Raw genomic sequence first — 23,352 nt, forward strand, 5'->3', positions numbered from 1 at the left:
CTCGAACATGTTTTATTTGCTTTTTTCGCACTCTGAAATTCCAGATACTCGGGCTAAAATAAACTGCCGAAATCCAATCCTTCTACCCTTCTCTTGGAAAATTAATCTCCCCACCAAGTATCTATAGTGCCTGGCATAGGGCCAAATTTTCGCCATATGGCGCGCCTAGGTTGGTACCATTTCTCCAGTCAACACAATCGCGTCATCAGTGAAAAAAAAACAAGTAGACAATACCAAATCGAAATACCGTAAAACGAGGTAACTTTAAGTTTTTATTTAATTGTTCTAATTTTGTTTGATTTACGATTATAACGACTACGTGTATACTATTAATTAATGATCAATAAAATATGGTAGATAACTTCAAGTCATTTTTGGTTTGTTTTTATTAATGTATATTTTAACAACTGCTAATTCTACAATACACCAAGTCAGGCCAAACATGTCTAAAGGTCCAATCTGCAGCAGAGAGGCTCTCTTTGGTTTCTCTCTCTTTCGTTAATATCTCAGCTATTTATTTGTATTTTGATTGCCTCCCTGATTTGAACGATGGTAAAAACAATCGTCTTGTGATTTGTACTGCAAAAATAGTTGAAAAGTGTACCATTATATTGCAATAATTGAAAGAGAAAGTAAACAAAGAGAGCCTCTCAAATGCAGATAGGACCTATTGAAATGTTTGGCCTGAAGTCACTGAAGAACAACAATTAACACCCTATTCAATCATACCTCGTTTTACGGTACTCGAGAAATGCAAACAAAATCCCCAACGGAATCGATGACCGTTGCGTTCAGTGCAGTGATGCAAAAGCCGCGGCCGAGACTCTGCAGACAACAAACCCTATTTATAAACTTAGCGTGCGTCTCCCGCCCGGCGCTGATGGATTAAGAAAGAAACGGCAAAGGGACGCAGCTGCATGATAGACAGCGCACTTGCACTTGACCGCGGCGTTCTAGACGTTAGAATGTATGCAATGCGACATTGGGTAGTCCGCACGATGAAGGGGAATGGAATATGATGCAATTTCTCTAGTTGTAGTAGTTTTCTCGGCCAGTATTGTAACGAATTAATTATTTTGGATGGGTATCTTATAAGTATGTATGTATTGATAATCACTCAAATAAACTGATTTGTTGACGACCTGCATATTTATAGGACTATATTCGGTTTCCTTCTACTCTTTTTCTTCGACAATACATATCTTTGGGTTCGCCAAAAGGTCGTTTTGGCATAATGGACACTGGGCAGTGTTGTACTTCTGACTTCAGCTAGATTGAGGGGGTACGTCCCGAGCGTCTGATCGCCAAGGAGGTGCGGCTCAAATAGCGTCTGTTCTGGTATCCAGCGGCTGAGTACCCAGCTAACACGAAGTCTTATATGATGTTGAATAGGATGCTTAACTCTCTACTTCGACGAATTCGTGACAAACAGAATTAGATGAATATGAGGCAATAGTTTTTAAAAAAATATTGTAATCTCGTTAGCTAAACCCAACTGTTTCAATAATGCAACTATTGATAACACTAGTTTACAGCATTTTTGAACTCGGCAAGCTGATGATCATTTTTGGTGTAGAATCATGCCCTGAGTTCGAAAACGCGAAAGAAAAAAATTACAGTAGAGCGGATTTTTTTTTCGACTTTCCATACAAGGTTGATGCTTTGAAATCGTCTTTTGTTCTATTTTTCGCTCACTTCAAACATCTCATTCTCCGTAATCAATGCTCCGATTGAGCTAAAATTTTTACTGTAACTCGCCTACATATGATATGTCAAATAAACGTCGAGAAAGAATTTTTAAGTTGGTGTTTTCTTATTGAAAAAAAAATACATTTCTTCAAAAAAAAAATAAGGAATTTTGCTAAAATTTAAGAAGATGACGATCTCGTCAATATTTTGAATTTCATCAATCTGACGCGAAACCTGTATTCATATGATCGAATGGTATTGTATTCAGCTTTTAATTTATGGAAAAAGATATAAAATTGGTTGAACAAAACGCAAGGTATTTCAATTTTAGTAAATTACATATTTTGAAAAGTTTCAAAACTCGATATTGAGCTAAACCTCAAAAACTGTTCTACTTAAAATTTTTTGAAGGTCGGTTTCGAAATCAGCACTAAATTGTGCTTCAAAAATTTTGGTCGTTGACAGAAGTTCACGACTTTCGTTTTATTTTGTAAACTTGTGTAATCAATCAAAAAACCCAGGTAACCAATAAGCATTTGAATAAGCCGTATTTCTGTTTTATATCTGCATTTGACCTGCTTACTGCCGTATGATAGCAGTTCGATGGCTAAACTGCCCTATATTAGCAATTGAAATGCTACTTAAAATCTGACAGCAGTTATGTAGCATTTCAGATGCACGGTATGTTTTGGTTAACAAGCAGCATAACTGCTACATTAGTGCCATAAAACTGCTAAGTGGGAGGAGTGATACTAAACCCACAACACATTTCCACTTTTTAATTTACGTGCCCCAGCTGTAGATGCCATTATCATTCGCTTGTCCTGTAAAAATAGAAGAGAAAGAGAGGCCGTAAAATGGGCAGGGGAAATTTTTTGTTTTTATTTTTGACAATCTGGGGGGTAGGAAATTTAAGCATTAAATCAGCCGTATGTTGGGCCAAAACCTGCATTTAAGTAGCACTTATGGCGCATATGGGGCAAATTAGCATTTAATGACCTGCCGTAAAGGCGCATATAGTGCCGAATTATTGCCATTTTAACTGCTTATTGGTTACCTGGGTAGTTTACAGCATTTTTGAACTCGGTAAGCTGATGATCATTTTTGGTGTAGAATCATGCCCTGAGTTCGAAAACGCGAAGGAAACAAATTACAGTAGAGCGGAAATTTTTTCGCCTTTCCCTACAACGTTGATGATTTGAAATCGATTTTTGTTCTATTTTTAAACAACGTCACTCACTTCACACATCTCATTCTCCGTAATCAATGCTCCGATTGAGCTGAATTTTTCACTGTAACTCCCCTACATATGATATGTCAAATAAACGTTGAGAAAGAATTTTATAGTTTTTTTTCTTATTGAAAAAAATACATTTCTTCATATATTTTTGGAAATTTGGCTTAAATTTAAGGAGATCGTCCCTAAAACTCGCCAATATCTTGAATTTCATCAATCTGACGCAAAACCTGCATTCAGATGATCGAATGGTATTGTATTCAGCTTTTATTTATGGAAAAAGATTTGTAATTGGTTGGACAAAACGCAAGATAGGGTGACAAAGGGTATTATCGGCAGGTTTGTTCTCTTCGTCATGGGGGGTTTTTGTGGGCCAAATTGCCTGAAATTTTGGCATATAACTCAGCTTGGTTGGGAAGGATTTGAGGTCAAATCCGAAATCAATCGATTTCAAAAAAACCCCTCATGACGAAGAGAACAAAACTGCCGAGAATACGTAAGTTCCCCTATTCGAATTTCATATTTTTAGAAGTTGTAATACTTGATATTTCATTTTCATTTTGCAGCATTTGGTGGGGCAATGAGAGCGCAAGTCAGTCCAAAGCCGATGATAAGGAGGGGTAATGGCTGAATAGTCTTTGCTGACCACATAAACGCCATGGGATAGGAAAAGGGTATTTTGGTGTGGGAATAGGGTGTTGGTGCAGACTTGACGATATCAATGCTATTCAGATGCAAAATAATTTTAAGGCTCAATAGTGAATCGCATACCTTTCAAAACCAAAAAAACAATAATCCACAAAATACCAAGCAAGTCATAGAAAGAAGAAGCGCCCGATTGTTTATTTTGTCAATTATAACAAACGGAAACTTCTACCCTCTCCGACTCACCAGTCACCCCGGAAAAAATGTCCCTTCAGTTCTGGAAAATATATTATCCCCAATTAAGCCTTTAATCGAATTGTCCGCGTGGTCTTGTAGTACCCCTGCTAGGTAAGAATCAGTCATTGCCATACATATTAAATGCTAGACATGACCCCATGGATAGCATTTGCATATGTAAAAGCTTTGCTGATGTGACTTTCCTATTAGGCAATTCTCTCATCTCATGTTTGTCTTCAAAACCTTATCAAGCTTAGAAAATTGAAGTTGATAAACAATACATTACAAGGTTCGAATTCCCATAGAATGAGATCATTCATTTGCACTACAACACCATAGGAGATAATACCACATTGGCTGATTACAGTACAAATGTGAAAAATCTCCCTTTTCCCCCTATCCGCAACCCGGGGACGCGCCCTGTTGGATTTCGAAAGCCTCGGAGAATATAACAAACCTTCAATGGCATTCCCATAAACTAACCCACATTGCCCATTCAGGGGTCTGACTGGGCCTATTACCCTCCCTCAGTTTGTAATATTCTCTCCAACTTGGAATTATATTTTCCCGGCACATAAATGACTTCGACAAATGTTCGATATACTATGCAGCGTCATGATCAGTATAACTATATCAGATGACTTGGAGATCTGATTCTTACAGAATTGTTTGCCATTGATTATACATTCAGTTATTCTAATCATTACTGCAAAGGCCATCGACCACATGCCTGAAATCAAAGCTTCCTGGAAGATATAATCCAAGCCCAGGGTAGTTGTAATACTTGATATTGAGCTAAAACTCAAAAACCGCTCTACTTAAAATTTTTTGAAGCACGGTTTCGAAATCAGTGCTAAATTGTACTTCAAAAACTTTGGTCGTTGACAGAAGTTCACGACTTTCGTTTTATTTTGTAAACTAGTGTAATGAGAGGATAATTGTAGCCAGATTCACAACCTTACCATGATCCAATGTTACGCGTCGACCGATACTGCTAAATTGCAAGACAAAGAGAACTTTTACAGTCGACTGAATGCTGTCGTGGGCAAGATTCCGAAAGGTGATATCAAGATCCTCATGGGCGACTTCAACGCGAAGGTTGGTTCCGACAACTCGGACTATGAGCACGTCATGGGCCACCATGGTCTCGGAGAAATGAGCGAAAGCGGAGAGCGGTTTGCAGAGTTTTGTGGCAACAATGGCATGGTGATTGGGGGATCACTCTTTCCCGAGATGGCGTCACGAAATATCAAATCAACCACATCCGCATCAGCCGAAAATTGCAGGCGGAGGCTTCTTGATGTGCGGAACAAGCGTAGCGCTGATGCAGTGTCCGACCATCATCTCCCAATCGGCGAGATCCGGCTGCGCATGGCTAGGATCCATCGACAGGAGAAAATCAGGCGCCAGTTCAACACACGCCGACTGGAAGACGCTGCGTTGTAAATGTCCTTCGTCGAGGATCTAGAGAACCGTTTTGCGGATATTCCGGGATGTGGAAGCATAGAAGATCAATGGAGCGCCATCAAGAACGTCTTCATCGCCACCGCCGAGAACAATTTGGGTGAGCTACGCACCCGGATCACAGATGATACCTGGAGGAAGATAGAGGAGCGAAGGAAAAACACGATGAGCCAAAGCCGTAGGCCGCCAGCGCTGTTCGGCTTTCGAGAAGGAAGTGAAACGGTCATGTAGACGGGACAAAAGAGCGCGGGCGGGCTCCCTAGTCGACAACGGCCAGAAAGCCGGGAAACCGGCGACAATACGATGTGTCACGTCGCCTTAGTGGACGCTATTGGCCGACCCGAAACGCTGGTTCGAGCACTTTGGAAACCTTTTTCAAGTGTCGGCCACGCTATCAACATCTCAGCATGATCCGCCAAGGGTTCGACGCATTACCCGTGTCAACGCCGAAGCTCCATCAGTGCAGGAGAATGAAACAGCCATCCGTAGCAAGAAATCGAGCCTCGAATCGAGCAGAGCCCCGGAGTCGATCGCATATCAGCCGAGGTGCTCAAAGTTGACCCTGTAGTATCTACATAACAGTTGCATAAATTATTCTGCAATATATAAGGAACCGCAACTATTTCGGCCGACTGGATGCGAAACGTCTCAGTAAATAATAGGCGGGGCATCATGTTACTATGTATCGTTCTCAAAGTTCTCTGCAAAGGAATCCTTAACCAGATACAGGAGAAGATTGACGCAACTCTCCGACGGCAGCAAACAGGATTCCGTGCCGGACGATCCTGTGTGGATCATATTGTGACGCTCCGTATCATCCTGGAGCAAATCAATGAATTCCAAGGGTCTCTCTACCTGGTGTTCATTGATTACGAAAAAGCTTTTGACCGCCTCAATCACGAAGACATATGGGATGCCCTCAGATGCAAGGGTGTCTCTGAGAAAATCATTAAAGCACAGTACAGGGCATTTTCGTGCAGAGTACTGCACAACGGTGTTTTGTCCGATCCCATTCGGGTCGTTGCTGGAGTGAGGCTACTGTTCCTCATCGTAATCGACGAGATCACGGTAGGTGCGATTGACCGTGAACCAAATCGTGGGTTGCTGTGGCAGCCCATTACCATAGAGCACCTAAATGGCTTCGAATTTTCTGTTGACGTTGCTCTCCTAGCTCAACGGCGTTCTGATATGCAGAGCAAGCTCGATGATCTTGCCGATCGCTCCTCGGCGGCAGGTCTTACCATCAACGTCAACAAGACCAAATCGTTGGATGTAAACACGGCCAACCTTTCCAGCTTCACGGAAGCTGGGCATGCAATAGAGAATGTTTAAAGATTCCAATAACTTGGTAGCCAAATGGCGACCGATGCTGGCACCAAGATCGTCATAGGTGCACGGATCAAGAAGGCAACAACTGCTTTTGCGAGTTTAAGAAAACATGTACTGCTAGTGAAACTTGGATTATATCATTGGACTCAACGGCTGTAGGGCTTCATCAATAGATGCCTGCGATATATTCGATCTCCAATCTTGGTAATAATAGAATATGGAAGAACAGCGTATGTTCCAAAGAAGAAAAACCTCTGTGCCGGATTTGTCAATTGATTATGGCGCTAATGATGGTGCTAAAACGATTTGCGTCAATAAATCTTGAAAGAATAGCCGATATCTTAAAGAAGGATAAACCTCTGCTGAAATTGTTAATCAGTTTTCCCCAAAATACCTTATGCTACCATTCGGGCTAGTGTTACATTCGGGCTTGTGGCATTCGGGCTAGTGTCTTTCGGGCTAGTGACTTTCGGGATAGTGTCATTCGGGCTAGTGTTACAGAACCGGGTCGACCACACTCTACGCAGGGGCGGAAACGAAATCTGCAAACAAGCGTTAGATTGGAACCCAGCAGGACATCACAGCAGAGGCAGATCCAGAGGCTCATGACGACGCAGCCTCAACAAAGAAATAAAAGAAGTCGACAGAAATTGCCACAGATGGCAATGGCCACAGATCAAGGTGGTATTCGCTCAGGATGGAGATTTTTCAATACGGCCCTCTGCACAACCATGAGTGCTCAGAAATGAAAGTAAGTACGACACGAACTTGGGCAGACCCAATGGCGGTAAACCTATGGTCTGTCGTCGTGAGCAAGCGATTACATCAACACTTCCTGCCTCTTCCCCAACCACATTGAAGATCACCAATACTTACACACTGAAGATGCCTGTTAGTATCAAACCAAGCAGCTATCTTATTGGTTCCTTTTGTAAATGTAACTAACCTGGTGATACTGGAACACCAACTACGGGTGGTCAATAAGACTTAGGCTTAAACCTTATTTAAGTTTAAGTTTAACCTGTCTATTATTACCATACAGGGATATGATACCCCATCTCTTTATTGTGTCTTAGTTACACCGGTATGCCTTGATAAGAAGTATTGGAATTTCTTTTCTTGTTCATTAACAGAAAACAAAATTCTACGACATTATCTTCGTTGACACCGAGATTTTAAAGAAAGTTGATATGCGATGGTATTGAAACTTGGATAATGTCACAGGATTAACTAATTCATGTTTTTTTTTTTTTAATAATCGTGTTTAATATACAATTAAGAATATCCGTACAAGCACGCAGGCGCTTACATCTAGCTATAAGTTAACATAAAGCGTAATTTGTGACGAATAACATAAATATGTTTCTGTAATAATGTAAGTAGATTCCCTTTCCTAATTTTGTAAAGAAAACCGGAAAGTCGCTCTCATCATGCAGTATATCGAAGAGATATATAATATTTATGTCGAAAAATAATTTAGGTAAGTATATATGTGTTGCGGATCAAACACTGTCACATTAATAGGGTGGACTATATTTTATACTGAATACGACGGATTCAGTGCCTTGTGCTTGGTGGAATACACGATTAAAATGCGCGATAGCTATTGTATGATTTTGTTCTTTTCTTTTTGTATGACTAACTACATCTAAACACAACAATTCAACCGATTAAGATGGTTAAGATTTGGAACTCTAACACAAAACGCCAACCATTGATTGCTTTGAAGCTTTGCTTAAGCTCAGTTCTGTGTGGTTTTTATGGCACACCCGCCTTCGGGGAGTTTTCCAGCTCGCAATCCCTCAGAAAATCTTCGAATATTTTCACCAAACAGTCCACGCCGTGCAGGTAGTTGGTGTCGACAGTGGCCTCCTCGGCAGGGAATGCATGCGCAAAATCGATCATACGCGCACAGGCCCACACCTTCGTCTCGTACGACCCGACTAGATTATCTCGCATGAAAACATAATTCTCACGTATGGCCTTCATGTCCTTGGTTTGGGAGGGATGAAATAAAAGAGGTGGAAGGAAAGGTAAGTAACTCCTACTTATACCTACACGATAGGTTATTGTCGGTAATTTTCGAACAAGATTAATCCTCAAACATAAAACATTGACTTTTTGAAAATGCTACAACTTCAAAAGGATTTGAGAATCGTAAACCAGATTCCTATGAATTACCATATACCCCATTAAAATGGGGACTGATGAATTTGAAAACCCGAAATCAACTGCGGCTGATACTGTCAGAAGATTCATTTGCGGCGAAACTTATTGGACAGGGTGGCAAGAGCAAAAAGAAAACGAAATGAATCTACTGCTGTAAAAAATGGCAGCACGAAGACACTGTGCGTAACCTACAAGAGAGGACGCAGACTAATGCGTACTAGGATGTTTTTTCGTCAGGATTAATCAACAGCAGATTAGAAATTTACCATGCGGCTGATCCTCGAATAATTTTGCGAGTATAACTTGAAGATTCACTACCTGTTCAATGATTTAAAAGAACAGTTCAATGGAAACAAATTACTTTTGGTAGATAATATCAGAACACGGTTTTCCGGCAACACTAATTAGGCCGATATACACAACACTCAATGAGATAGTGATTATTGAGAATGTGCTTAAAGTTGTTATCTCGGAATACATATGACAAAGACGTTTCCCATAAACTGGAAATACGTATTGCAGCTGTGAGCAGTGCAGCTGAATAAAGTACTGCAGACAACTGGGAAACTTGAAAATGATGTGTGGCGAAGACACGTGAATCAGGAGTTGTATCAACAGTACAAAGAAGCAAATGCATCAGGAAACATATAAATACGGCAGACTTCACGTAGTGCGAAGAATTATCGGAGATTCATAGTGGATGAACACAACGGGTAGAACCGTAGAACCAACTGGAGTTGGAGTCTTTGATGGTATTGTTTCGATAACAACGGAAAAACTGTGGGTCATATCAGCATAACTTACCTCTTCGTAGTTGTTGAACGCCGAGTGACTTCTTTGGATTTTAAAGTAATGCTGCAACGGTTCAATGTCGCCGCCGGTCGTCGGCGTCCCTGGCGACGAACTGGGTCCTCCGATCGGGCTGCTCGACGTGCTGCTAGTGCCGGTACCCGTCAGCGGTCCGCTGCCGGTGTTGCAGCTGGCGGTGAGCTTAGAACTAGAGCTACTCAGACTTTTCGATTGGTACTGCAATACTGGCTTGAGACGGCGAGCGTCGTACACTAGCAGGACGGAGCTGGAGTACAGCCGGAAGGTCGTTTGGGTACGGGCCCACTTCTGGATGGTCCACAGGTCGGACAGGAACTGCATCAACAACTGCCGGCATAGGCCACTGTCGGCGTTCAGGAACTTGCGGAATGCTGAAATGAGTGATATTTAGTACGTTTTGTTCGCTGGGACAACACAGTTGGGAATTTTGAACCCTTTGGAAACGGGAGCGGAAAACTTGGCATAAAGTAATTTGGCATAAGGTCATTTGTCATAAAGACTTTTGGTAACTGTCATTTGGCATGATTTCTTTATTATGCCAAGTGTCCATTATGCCAAATGCCTTTATGTCAAGTATGACAACGTCGGACGCAAAGTGTATCGGGTTGCTGCGCTGGGCGATTCTCATCTACAACCATCAGCCAAATTTCCACAGGTACATTACATTCCATAACACCGGACCCAGGATAAAATATTGAGGAACTCCTGAGGTTATGTGAAAGCACTTCTGACTCGTGTCGTATACTGGAAATAGCTTCCGATTATGTTGTACTTGTACAAGTATCCTCTCTCTCTCTCTTCTTGGCGTAACGTCCTCACTGGGACAAAGCCTGCTTCTCAGCTTAGTGTTCTATGAGCACTTCCACAGTTATTAACTGAGAGCTTCCTCTGCCAATGACCATTTTGCATGTGTATATCGTGTGGCAGGCACGAAGATACTCTATGCCCAAGGAAGTCAAGGAAATTTCCTTTACGAAAAGATCCTGGACCGACCGGGAATCGAACCCGTCACCCTCAGCATGGTCATGCTGAATACCCGTGCGTTTACCGCCTCGGCTATATGGGCCCTGTACAAGTATCCATGTACCCTAAGATATAGGAGAGCATCGAACGTAGCTGCCCAACTGGCAGCTATTTCCCTGCCTTTGACATAGGACCATGCTCTGCCGCTTCCAAACCTTTGCGAAGACTACCTCGTCTGCATAGCAGATCTGAGCATCCCGGAAGCCTCAGCAATGGCAGCTTTTAAGGTCAAGTTGGTAATTATATCCGGGCTTTAAGTCTTACACGAGGACACAAAGTCGATGATGAAATCAAGCTGTTGTGCAGCTTGGTTCCTTCCACACTGTATACAAATGCAGAATTGTCATTGGTAGATGGAGCTCTAAATTAATAACTGTAGAAGTGCTCATAAACTACTAAGGTTGGATCGTCAAGAGTCAACAAAAAGGCATTTTGTACTAAGAAATGTACCCATGATAAAAAATAACAAGCTAGTAATACTTACCATCTTTCACAGTAACTTCGGTGAGTTTCTTTCCGTAGTCCTTGCCGTAGCGCATCCGCCGCCCGTTAGCTATTGAATACACCTGAAACCCGGGTATGCAGAAGCCCAAATTTTGCTTGCAAGCTTGATATTTGGACTCCTCAGCCTTTCGTTTCTCCTCCGAGGCTTGCGGATCCCACGTGCGGCAGCCTATCTTGACGTCCATGATGCATGGCTCCAGCATTCCGTGCGTCAAATCCGAAAGCTTGATGAACTCGTACGTTTTACCAGCGACGGGAAGCTTCATGTGACCCAGGTATTGCGGAATAATATCCCTCAAGGGTACCAGATCTGGTTCCGTTGTAGCCGCCTGTATTTGCTCGTAGAACTTAATCTCCCGGAGGCCGCACAGAAGCTTCCCTGCTGGTTTCAAGATCGAGGCATCGTCGGAACTTTTCAATAGACCTGAGAAATAGGAATACCGTAAGCCAACTTTAAAATCCACAACAAACAGAAAAGTATACTCTTACCAACGCTATCAGCTGTATCGAAGAACGCATGTCCAGCCACCTGGTCGTCCATCGGTTGAAGCCCCTCCGGCAAGGTCGGATATTCCTGGCCAGCAGACATCCTTGAGCTTAGCGTAGATTGCTTGTTTTTCTCGGCGTTCGTTACATTGTTTTTACGTTTCTGGTAAGGCGGTAGCTTAATATGACGATGATAATGGACGCTCATATCTGATGGAACAATTGTAGATCGTACAACTCGGAACTCAAGCTTTCCGAAACAACTTCAAAATCACCTGGTATTCAACCGTGACTAATTCTATACTGCTTGGGTGTAACCGAAGAAATGCTTCGAATGTCTCAGACGTACATCGCGGCAGGAAAATTTATCAAAAGATTATCTTCTTTTTATCAGTTCGAAATATAATCGTACATCCGGATTAAATTATCTACAGGTGTATCGTGCCTACGTAGTTATTGTCGTCGTATACGGAATAAGGGTCACATGTGATCGATCGATAACGACACAAACCGCGGATTATTGAAAAGCAGTTCAATGTTTGATTTTAATTGATAACCACAAGTTGAGCGATAAATAATTAGATCAATGATGACACACTTTTGTTGATATAATAAAATTTAAGTAGACACAAGTCATAAAAGTTAAGTAGAGCCTTTTTATGAACTTATGATTTACACAACTCCAATAATATCAGCGATATGATTTCTATCCCATTTGAGAGCAAAAAAACTAACTTAAAATATATTGTATTAAACAGTGCCCAACTCATTAAATAATTAGGATATTTGGATGTCTATTAAATTTGCAAAAAAAAAATAAATTTAGAAAACAAACAGTTACTCTAAAAAAGTTAAAATTCAAATAAAAGTTTGTCTGTTATCTAACGAGAGCATTGTAATACGAATTGCAAATCAACACCGAGCTTTTTGTATGGAATACTTTTCATCCTTATAAGGCATACCTTTTCTTACTGCATATTATCGCATACACTAAAGTGACCAGACGTCCCGGATTGTGCGGGACAGTCCCGGATTCAGACCACTCGTCCCGCATTGTGAAGTGTCCCGGAAATGTCCCGGATTTCAGCAATCACTGAAATATTTTGATATTTACAATATACAGATTTGTTGAACTGCTTTTGGTCTTCCTACTTAAAATCACACTTCAGACAATTAATTATTAAGTAGTAATAAATAAATGTCATTAATTAATTTAGACATTTCTTCAGAACTTTTCTCTCATGTTTTAATTTCAAAAATATTCCTTAAACTATTTTAAGCTGAATTGATGTGACAACCCACAAGATAGTCTTGGAGAAATGCCTGTCAGAACCCGTCACATAAAATGGCAAGAAAAACATGCCGTGAAAAAAGTCCATTCTTTAAAGTGACAATGAATTTGAGTCGGATATTCTAGAAGAATTCTTAAAAAAAAATACGTTGAGAAATGTTTAGAAATGTTTCAGCAATGCCTGAAAATTTCAGTGAAAAAGTGCAATTTCTTTAAATAAGAATCTTCCTTGGAAAAAATCAAAGTTATCTCTCTGGGAAAGTTCTCGAAGGACATTTAGGAAATTTCTCAAGAATAACTTGCTTGTAGAGTCCTTTCAATATCATCTTAAGCATGTTAGTTTTATATTTCAACGGAATTTCCTTCGAGAAATCCTTCAGATGTTAATGTGGGATTGCTTGAACATATTGCCCAAGATTATTCCTCCAAAGTTTTCACTAGAAATTCTTACATGGATTTTTTGATTTTTTCATAAGCTTCTGCCTGGATGCTCATTGAGATTTTTGGAAAGATCATGGAATTGCTATAGAAATGCCTTGAGAAATTTATTATGGATCATTCTGAAAAATATTGAGGTAATTTGGACAAATTTCTAGCTTCTGGATGGACATCCTGGGAACTAATTTGTTTTTTTTAGAAACTTGTATGCTATGAAAGTTGAATGAAGATACGCATCATATTCGTAATGAAAATAATGGAGGAATTGTTTGAGAATTTTTTACCAGAAATATTTTGAGACGTGTCCTGTAGTAATATTTACTCGTGCTTTACATTAAAAGTCAACAAAAAATCTTATAGTGTTGTCACAAACTCTTTCCTGAATTTTCTCCAGGAATTTGAATGTTTTTTTGTTCATAAAAAAGTATTCAGACATTTCTAAAGGAATCTCAGGTAAACCAGTCGGATTTTTTTTAGAAAATTATACAATTATTTGACTTCTCCATTCGTTTGGTCTACAACCTGAATTTTGGTTTGAAAATCGGGTCACTGAATCACTGGAAAACTTAAAAGGCAGACACAAACTTCAACTTTGTACCGACTTTTCGAACCCTCTAGCAGAATTGATTACACTCATTCGAACAAATTTTAATTTTCTCCTATGTCACCCCCCTCCCCCTCGGAAAGTTTTGGTCGGAATTCAACATTTTGAAGGGGGCACAAATAAATTGTTGTTGAAATTAAAAAAAAAAATAAGGTGAAATTAGAGTCGCCCCATTATTTATCATCACCCAACCACCCGTCTCCTCCCTCTGACGAGCACTGCGGGAAAATAAGAAAATGAGATCTGTACCAGCCTAATTTGAGTTGTGTTAAATTGTGTCCCGCATCAGAGCAAAATATATCTGGTCACTTTATATGGCATACACCCTTTTAATCTAACTACCCCTTGAACTACCCAATAAGCATTTCAGCGCTATAAGCCTCACCCAAGCAACCAAAAGTTCGGATAAAATAGCATGTTTGGGCATAATCAGCTATTCTAAGGAAGATGAATAGCATTCTATTCAGCCCACTTTTTGACGTAAACTACGTCTATGGGGAAGGTACGGTACTGTACCACGGCACCGGGTGTAAAATGAAAATCTAAATTTTGCGACCGTCACGAAATTATGAAAGATTTTGCACGCTAATAACTCAGCCATTTATTGACCGATTTTTTAAATTTTGCCATCAAACAATCGCAAAACTATGTCCCTTTCATGTCAAATAGAGAAAACTATTGATTTTCAACAGCAAACTATTGAAAATTGCAGAAAAGTGAACCTATGTTTTAATTTTATCCAGCCAATCACGAGCGAGCACATTTTTTGGGTTTTCTCGCTTGGTATATAAGTTATTGTCTTCTTCTCATCTTCCATCATTCTTCCGCGACACCTCGAGGGGAACGCATCGGAGGACTGCTAGCCAGTTTCTCCGCTTGCTTCTCCCTTCAGTATGCTTTGGCTAGCCGAGCGTGGTGGTCGTTGGCTGTTGCCACTTGCTTTACCAGTCGTCGTCGCGTCGCCGTGCGCGGTACCAGTGGGGCCGCCAACCAGACCGGATCAGCTCTGCGAAAATTTCCTTCATTCTGGCTTCATCGGGCGTCCGGGCAGCGCAAGCCAACATTGGAATAAACACAATTATGGACCGCGCTTGCAGAAATACTGCAAGTAAATTAAAACAGCCCTTGAAAGGGCTACGAAAATGTCCCACGGGAGTGAATCGAATAATTTTCTCAGGAGGAAAGCCTCCTTCAGTATGTTCTGCCTAGGCATGCGCGGTGGTCATCGGCTGATGCTAGTTGTCGTGGCAACGCTGTGCGCGGTACCAGTGGGGCCGCCAACCAGTTCACACCGGATCGGATCTGCGAAAACTTTCTCCATCGGGCGTCCGGGCAGCACAAGCCAACATCGGAATCAACAAAATTATGGAACGCGCTTGCAGAAATACTGCAAGTAAATTAAAACAGCCCTTGTAAGAGCTTCGAAAATGTCCGACGGGAGTGAACCGAATAATTTTCTCATGAGGAAAGCCAATCACTGTGAGCGCTGTGTGAAAATTGAACTGCGCTTTGTCGTAACATTGAGATATTCAATTCAAATGTGTGAAAACTGTGCTAGTTGATTGGCAATTGGAAAACATTTTCTTCAACTCAGATGATGAAGAAATTTTCATTTTGATGAAATGTATTAATCAGTGTTGCCATATTTCAATGTGTGCAAATCTTCGCAAAATTCTTAAATGTTCTTTACAATTTTGCCGAAAAATTTATAGATTTATAGAAATTATTTGTTAAACATTATAATTGTGCTGATCGATTTGCAAAAGTTCAATGAGATAATTATTATTGGAAAGCATTTTGTGTGCACTGTGCGAAAATCTGTATGGCATCACTAATTAACACCCCTCTTTCATCTAACCAATCACGTGCGAGAGGGGAATTTTAACCTCTTTGCCGTACAGCCGTCTAGTATATAAGTTATTGTCTTCTTCTCATCTTCCATCATTCTTTCGTGACACCTCGAGGGGAACGCATCGGAGGACAGCTAGCTAGTTTCTCCGTTTGCTTTTCCCTTCAGTATGCTTTGGCAAGCCAAGCGCGATGGTTGTCGATGGTTGCGCTTTCGTGTGTTCCCTTCGCATCGTCGTCGTGCGCGGCGCTACTGGAGCCACCACCAGCCGGTTCAAACTGATGCACGGTAAAGACACTGTATGCTAAAGACACGAAATCTGATGATTGTTGCTGTTGATGATGATTGTCGCGTCATGACGATGATGCTGTCGAGCAATGCTTTTAAAGCGCGTTTGACAGGTCTCCTGCTCGATTGGAATAACATTGACAGCATATTTGGAATTCCAATTGGAACATTTCGTGTCTTTGCGTATAGTGTCTTTAATGCACGGCAAAACTGATACGACACGGTAGCCTTGCTGCCCGACGACGTTTTGCACAGCATCGTCACGCAAAGCTAACGCTGCCGATCTGGATTTGGTTGTCATAATTACCGAATTTCACCTCATGTACGCAATAATTGAACAATTATTGTTCAGCATATAGATTCAAACAGCCCTTCTAAGGGCTTTGAAAATGTTTTCCACAAGAGAGAACCGAATAATTTTCCAAGAAAGACGTCGGGACACAAACTTCTATGCATCTTTCATCATTCATTCACACCTCGAGGAAGACGCATCGGATAACTGCTAGCCAGTTTCTCCGTTTGCTTCTCCCTTCAGTATGCTTTGGCTAGCCGGGCGCGTTGGTCGTCGGTTGTTGCTAGTCGTCTTTGCATCGTTGTGCGCGGTACCAGTGGGGCTGCTAACCAGTTCACACCGGATCAGATCTCTGGTGCGGCAGGAGCGAAAACTTTCTTCACTCTCGCTTCAAAGGGCGTCCGGGCAGCTTTGCAGAAGCCAACAAAATTACACCACTGAATTCGCGACTACGAAGGTAAAAGAGATTCCAACTCTTTGTCGCTCTAATGAAAAACCTCGTAAGGAACTGTCAGAATGTGCGTGAAAAAAAAAGCAAAAAATATTTACCTCTCGTTGTTTCTCACGTAAACCTTCACGCACATTCGACAACTTCGTAGTCGCGAATAGGGCTTGCAGTAAAACAGTCCTTGTAAGGGCTACGAAAATGTCCCACGGGGGTGAAAGAATAATTTTCTAAGGACGAAAGCCCGGGACACAAGTGTCAATCACTATGAGCGCTGTGTGAAAATTGAATAGCGCTCCGTCGCAACCATGACATATTCAATACAAATTTGTTTAAACTGTGCTAGTTGATTGGCAATTTCGAAAACATTTTCTTCTCACATGATGAAGAAAATTTCACTTTGATGAATGTATTACTCAGTGTTGCCATATTTCAATGTGTGCAAGTCTATGCATCGAAATTATGCAAATGTTCAATCGAAAGCATTTGGTGTGCGTTGTGAAAGTGTCGAAAACCACCGAGAATTTAAAATCAACTGCATCAAAGGCGCGGCGCGGAGATTTAACCATGTTTTGTCGCATAGGAGCTCAATTTTCTGTAAAATTGATTCGAACAGTTCTTTAAAGGGCCAACAATTTTCTGAAAGATGGTACGGTGAGTTTTCCGAGAAAGTTTCTACCGCCAAGAATTTGAAACCAACTACATCAAAAGCATTTTGTGGAAATCAATCCGCATCTTGTCGCGGAAAAGGCAACATTTCTCTAGTGCGAAAATTGCACTATTGCATTCCTTTTCATCATAACAAGTGTTTGAAAATTGAGACCATCAAACCAATTATTCTTACAAAGCCTATCATTGTCGCTGTTCTGACATTTGCTGGCAGAACAACGTAATTATTGATGACAAATGTAATATTTTTAACAAATTCTTGTTCAAACAGCCCTTTTGAGAGCAGTTTTAAGAAAGAGTAAACGGTAGATTTTCTGACAAAGTGACGCTGGTCACATAAGTGTCAAAACCGCCGAATTTCGAAAACTACTCCTAAACTAAATGCAACAGCTTGTCTTATCATCTGGTCGTGTCACCGAATCTGGCGAGTACGCTTTCTTCTTGTGTGTACACAGTATATAGCTATAAAGGCATTTCTTCAAACTTTATTTATAACAACATTTCCAACACAAATCCCCAGAATCCACCAAAATCTTGTAGAATTTACATTGTTAAAATTAACGGTTTTCAAAACCATTAGCCACTACAAATTCTATTATTGATCCAAAGAAATTGCATAGTAGTCCTTTGTCGTTCATAACAAACTGCTTTACGTAGTTTACGTCATGCGGTTGTGTCTTGTACACACCCCTCTGATTTTTAAGTAATTAACCGCACTTTAGTTCACAAAAAGTACACTTGTGTCGCTGAAAAGAACGCTATTCAGCTTCAAAATAAGATTCGAAAAAATGAAAAAAAAAAAATATGTTTAGTCCTCAAAAGTTTTTTTTTATTAAAAGACATTAAGTTCATGTGGAATTCAAACTGACTAATATCTTGAAACAATTTTTGATGTTTTTTACTTACTGAGATTTGAACACGGGTTCTTCTCGTTGAAAGTTGGTGCCTAATCACTACTCCATGTATGTGTTGTTTGGCACTGTGGGATTTTACTCAATATGTGCTGATATAATTTAGTAGAGCTCAATCAGGTTCGCGTGTGAACTTTCTCTGAACTTGGAATACTTTTTGAAGTCGAAAGTTCGAAAGAAGTTCACGTGGAACTTCATGTGAACTTGCACAGTTTGACATTTTCAGTTTGTTGTGGTTCGCAGTGCAAAGCAATTAATTAAGGCCAGTGTATCGACTTCCAGAAAAGATTATAAGTTTCCAGCTTGGTTTACAGTGACGATCGCGTCGATTACCGGCGCGCTGCAGCGGCAAGTGAGACGGGGTTGGAAACATCCAGCAAAGCTGGAAAAAAAATTATGCACGGCCAAAAAAACTCCGGCGGAATCCGAGGTGGAGTAGTTGTCCGCTGCGGAGGCAGCCTTTGAGCAACACGATACGGATGCTTTGCGTTGAATACAGAAGTAAGTACCGTAAACCGGGGTCAAATTGATCAGCGGGGTGAAATTGATCACTCGGGTACTACATTGTAATTCCATACTAGGAACGCTTAAGCGTCGTAATGATCTTAAACCTTTCACGTCATCTGATTCGTAGATGTCTAGAGATGAGTGTAGACTTTTAATTTTTTTGAAAAAAGTTAGTTTTGCCTTATTTTTTCAAGGAATTCGCAATGTGTTTCTAATTTAGCTGAAATCATTGCTACTAAACAATCAATTGCTAATAGGACTTCCCGTGAATTTTCTGTTTTAACATTTTTGTGGAGCCTTGGTTGGGGTGTTATGCAGCTAATCAGAACATGAAATAGTTATAAAAAGTTCATTTTATGAAGAAATAGTGATTTATTGTAATAGAAATCACTTATTTCAAATGAAATTGCCTACCTTTAGGTGTTTAAGGAGAAATTTCAAAATTTAATTTTGTATTTTAAGTATTAAATTAACTAGTTGTAAGATTTTAGACGCGTTATTCGGTTTTAGAAGAGCAAAATTAAGCGGTGTAGGAAATTTCCCTGTCCAACCGATGCTTAATTGTATACTGATCAATTTCGCCCCAAAGTGGCATTTCCAATATTTTGATATTTGTAGTTATTTAACTTAAAGTTTAAATTTGTTGAACAAAATTCTGTCACTAGGTTCCATATAGATCCACTGGGTACTGGTTTTACAGAAATTCTTTTGGCAATATTTGAACAGGCACTGATGTTATCCGCAAAATTTGTTTTAAAGTGATCAATTTGACCCCGGATTACGGTACGTTGAAATATTCTAGTGAAACAAAGTGTACTTGTGAAATTAACACAAGCTGTGGCTGCCGAGCTCGATTTCCGAGTGATTTAATTGAATGAGAACTTCCCCCGAGCTCCGCTGTCGCCGAAGTTCAAGTGAAGTTCACTTTTGGTACGGTTAATATTTATCTATCTGAACTTTGAGTAGTAAGTGTTACAAATAAAAAAAAAATCAATGGCCCGCGTTGGGTGCCAAATGACGGACAAACTATGATGGAACCCTATAAATGTTCTATTTACACGAATTTACACGAATTTACATTTACAGCACAAAACATAAAATTGGCCAGTTATCCTCAAAGGAATAACAATTTACGATCACAGGATGACGAGGTTTCATTTATTGGTTTTGGTCCATCAGTCAATCCTGGAACAGTGTTTTGTTTGGCTGATTCCATTTTTGTTAACAGTATTTATTCTGTTTTCATAGCTTATTTGTGTCTAGGAAAACTAATCCTAATTGGCCATCCCGAATCGGGTTTTAATGCAAGACGGCTGCATGTTGATGTCCCTGCTAGGGAGCGGTTTGCCTGTCTTGCAGTAATTTGTCGCCAGAAATGACCTTAATGTATGCAACCACTCCGGTTGCTAGGGCAATATTTCTCCTGAGTGATGGAAGAACCCTATAAATGCACATTAAAATTAGTAGAATATTCACAAGCTAAAATCGAACATGTAACAGAAAAATAAAACTGGTAACATAAGTTCAAAACAAGTACGAAACAAGTTCGAAACGGAACTTTTCAAGTTGTTGGAATATGTCTAACTGAACTTTATTTGAGCTTTAGAGCCACGCAAAAGTTCAACATGAGTTCGGTTCAATTTTAATTAAACTCTGCTCAAAAGTTCAAAGTAAGTTTTTTCTGGACCTCTTTTCTACTTTAATGTCGTTTTGTAGAGAAGTCAAAAGCTTGCACATGTACTTCCAAGTTTATAAACAATACATGAGTAACTTTTTGGAGAATTAAGTTCAATGAAACCGGAATTGAACTAAACTTGAACTTCTTAGTTCGTTCTTCAAGTGGAATCCGAACTTTTGGTTGCTTGGGCAATCATTTGCTTTCTGCTGCATAACAGCCGAATTCAAGCAGTGAACGCTGACTAAAAAGGAAGCTAATAAAAAATCAACCATAAGCGAATACACAGCTGCAATACAAATACCATACAACTACCCGATTCAGTTTTCTGAAAGCAATCACTTACCACTGGGTCTGCCTTTACTGTACTATAATCCAACTCCGAAAGATGTAAAAGCTCAAACTAATTAAATAGGAGTCCCTACCAATAAAACAGCTGTTACAATACAGTAAACTTTGTAATGTTGCTGAAATCACAAAACAACAGTGCTTTGAAGCTCGTGATGCGGTATCGTTACAGCCAGAAGCTGTATTGGTTTATCAACGCAGCTTGTCGGATGTAAACATTATAGCCAAAACAAACTGTAAGCGGGATATATAGCTACAACCAGTGATGAAAATGTCATTTCTATATATCTAAATTTAACCACCTATAGTTCATTTTAGAAGCTTAACCTGAAAATAAGGTATACGAAAAACTTGTGGGGTTTGACCAGTTCTGCAAGAAAGTCACGGAAAAACACCTCTTTTTCGAAAATTTAAGGTGAATGTCACGGACTTCGTAAAATGCCAATTGATATTCACCATGAATATCAATTGGCTTTTTTCGAAGGTAGTCCATGACATACATACATTACATACATTTATTTGTTCAACATCATTAAGACAAGACATAATCAACAATAGTACGCTACAATACTCGGTTCGTGGCTGCCGCTCTCCATCCTCGATCGCGCCCAATGCTCGCCAAGTCACGCTCCACCTGGTCCGCCCATCGTGCTCTCTGCGCTCCACGCCTTCTTGTGCCTACCGGATCAGTTGCAAACACCAGCTTTGCAGGGTTGTTGTCCGGCATTCTTGCAACATGCCCTGCCCACCGTATCCTTCCGGCTTTGGCCACCTTCTGGATGCTGGGTTCGCCGTAAAGTGCAGCGAGCTCGTGGTTCATCCTTCTCCGCCACACACCGTTCTCCTGCACACCGCCGAAGATCGTTCTTAGCACGCGTCGCTCGAAAACTCCGAGTGCTTGTAGGTCCTCCTCGAGCATGGTCAATGTCTCGTGCCCGTAGAGGATCACCGGTCTTATTAGCGTTTTGTACATGGTGCATTTGGTGCGTGGGTGAATCTTTTTCGACCGCAGTTTCTTCTGGAGCCCGTAGTAGGCCCGACTTCCGCTGATGATGCGCCTCCGAATTTCACGGCTCACGTTGTTGTCAGCCGTCAGTAAGGATCCGAGGTAGACGAATTCCTCCACCACCTCGAAAGTATCCCCATCTATCGTAACATTACTACCCAGACGGATCCGGTCGTTTTCGGTTCCGCCTACCAGCATGTACTTTGTTTTTGAGGCATTTACCACCAGTCCGACCTTTGCTGCTTCGCGTTTCAGGCGGGTGTACAGTTCTGCCACCGTTCCAAATGTACTAGCTATAATGTCCATGTCGTCCGCAAAGCACACAAATTGACCGGATTTTGTGAAAATCGTTCCACGGCTGTTGAGCCCGGCTCGTCGCATCACACCTTCCAGAGCGATGTTGAAGAGTAGACATGAGAGTCCGTCACCTTGTCGCAGTCCCCGGCGAGATTCGAATGAGCTGGATAGTTCACCCGAAACCCTTACGCAGTTTTGCACACCGTCCATCGTTGCTTTAATCAGTCTAGTCAGCTTCCCAGGAAAGCCGTTTTCGTCCATGATTCTCCATAGCTCTGCGCGGTCGATACTGTCGTATGCCGCTTTGAAGTCGATGAACAGGTGATGCGTTGGGACTTGGTATTCACGGCATTTCTGGAGGATTTGCCGTATGGTAAAGATCTGGTCCGTTGTCGACCGGCCGTCAATGAAGCCGGCTTGATAACTTCCCACGAACTCATTTGTTTTAGGTGACAGACGACGGAAGATGATCTGGGATAGCACTTTGTAGGCAGCATTCAAAATAGTGATCGCCCTGAAGTTCTCACATTCCAAATGGTCGCCTTTCTTGTGAATGGGGCAGATTACCCCTTCCTTTCACTCCTCCGGTAGCTGTTCGGTTTCCCAGATCCTGACTATCAGCCGATGCAGACAGGTGGCCAACTTTTCTGGGCCCATCTTGATGAGTTCAGCTGCGATACCATCCTTACCAGCTGCTTTGTTGGTTTTAAGCTGGTGAATGGCATCCTTAACTTCACTCAGCGTGGGAGTTGGTTCATTTCTGTCCTCCGCTGCACTGGCGTCGTCGTTTCTTCCGTTGCCGTGGGCTCCCGTGCCTACGTTCTCCACGCCGTTCAGGTGCTGATCGAAGTGCTGCTTCCACCTTTCGATCACCTCACGTCCGTCCGTCAAGAGGCCTCCGTCTTTATCCCTGCATATTTCGGCTCGCGGCACGAAGCCGTTGCGGGATGCGTTGAGCTTCTGATAGAACTTCCGTGTTTCTTGGGAACGGCACAGCAGTTCCATTTCTTCACACTCCGCTTGTTCCAGGCGGCGCTTTTTCTCCCGAAAGAGGCAGGTCTGCTGTTTCCGCTTCTGTTTGTAACGTTCCACGTTCTGTCAAGTCCCTTGCTGCAGCATTA

At 41.2% G+C, this 23,352-nt stretch overlaps 1 protein-coding gene across 3 annotated transcripts in view; it reads right to left on the reverse strand.

Moving 5' to 3' along the window:
• Positions 1-7,835: 7,835 nt before the first annotated feature.
• Positions 7,836-23,352, reverse strand: part of LOC115260379 (inositol polyphosphate multikinase) — a 39,150-nt gene continuing 23,633 nt past the window's right edge. The window contains exons 2-5 of one of the 3 annotated variants that reach the window (XM_062860203.1): positions 11,615-11,774; positions 11,106-11,549; positions 9,575-9,969; positions 7,836-8,593 (exon numbers count right to left, since the gene is read on the reverse strand). In XM_062860203.1, the coding sequence (XP_062716187.1) occupies positions 8,360-8,593; positions 9,575-9,969; positions 11,106-11,549; positions 11,615-11,714 (1,173 nt within the window). In that variant the 5' untranslated portion in view covers positions 11,715-11,774 and the 3' untranslated portion in view covers positions 7,836-8,359. Of the gene's footprint in view, positions 8,594-9,574; positions 9,970-11,105; positions 11,550-11,614; positions 11,822-23,352 lie in introns of all 3 variants that reach the window. The other 2 variants (XM_029861341.2, XM_062860202.1) reach the window with 2 other exon arrangements.

Source organism: Aedes albopictus, chromosome 3, assembly GCF_035046485.1.
Source record: "Aedes albopictus strain Foshan chromosome 3, AalbF5, whole genome shotgun sequence".
NCBI classification, from domain to species: domain Eukaryota; kingdom Metazoa; phylum Arthropoda; class Insecta; order Diptera; family Culicidae; genus Aedes; species Aedes albopictus.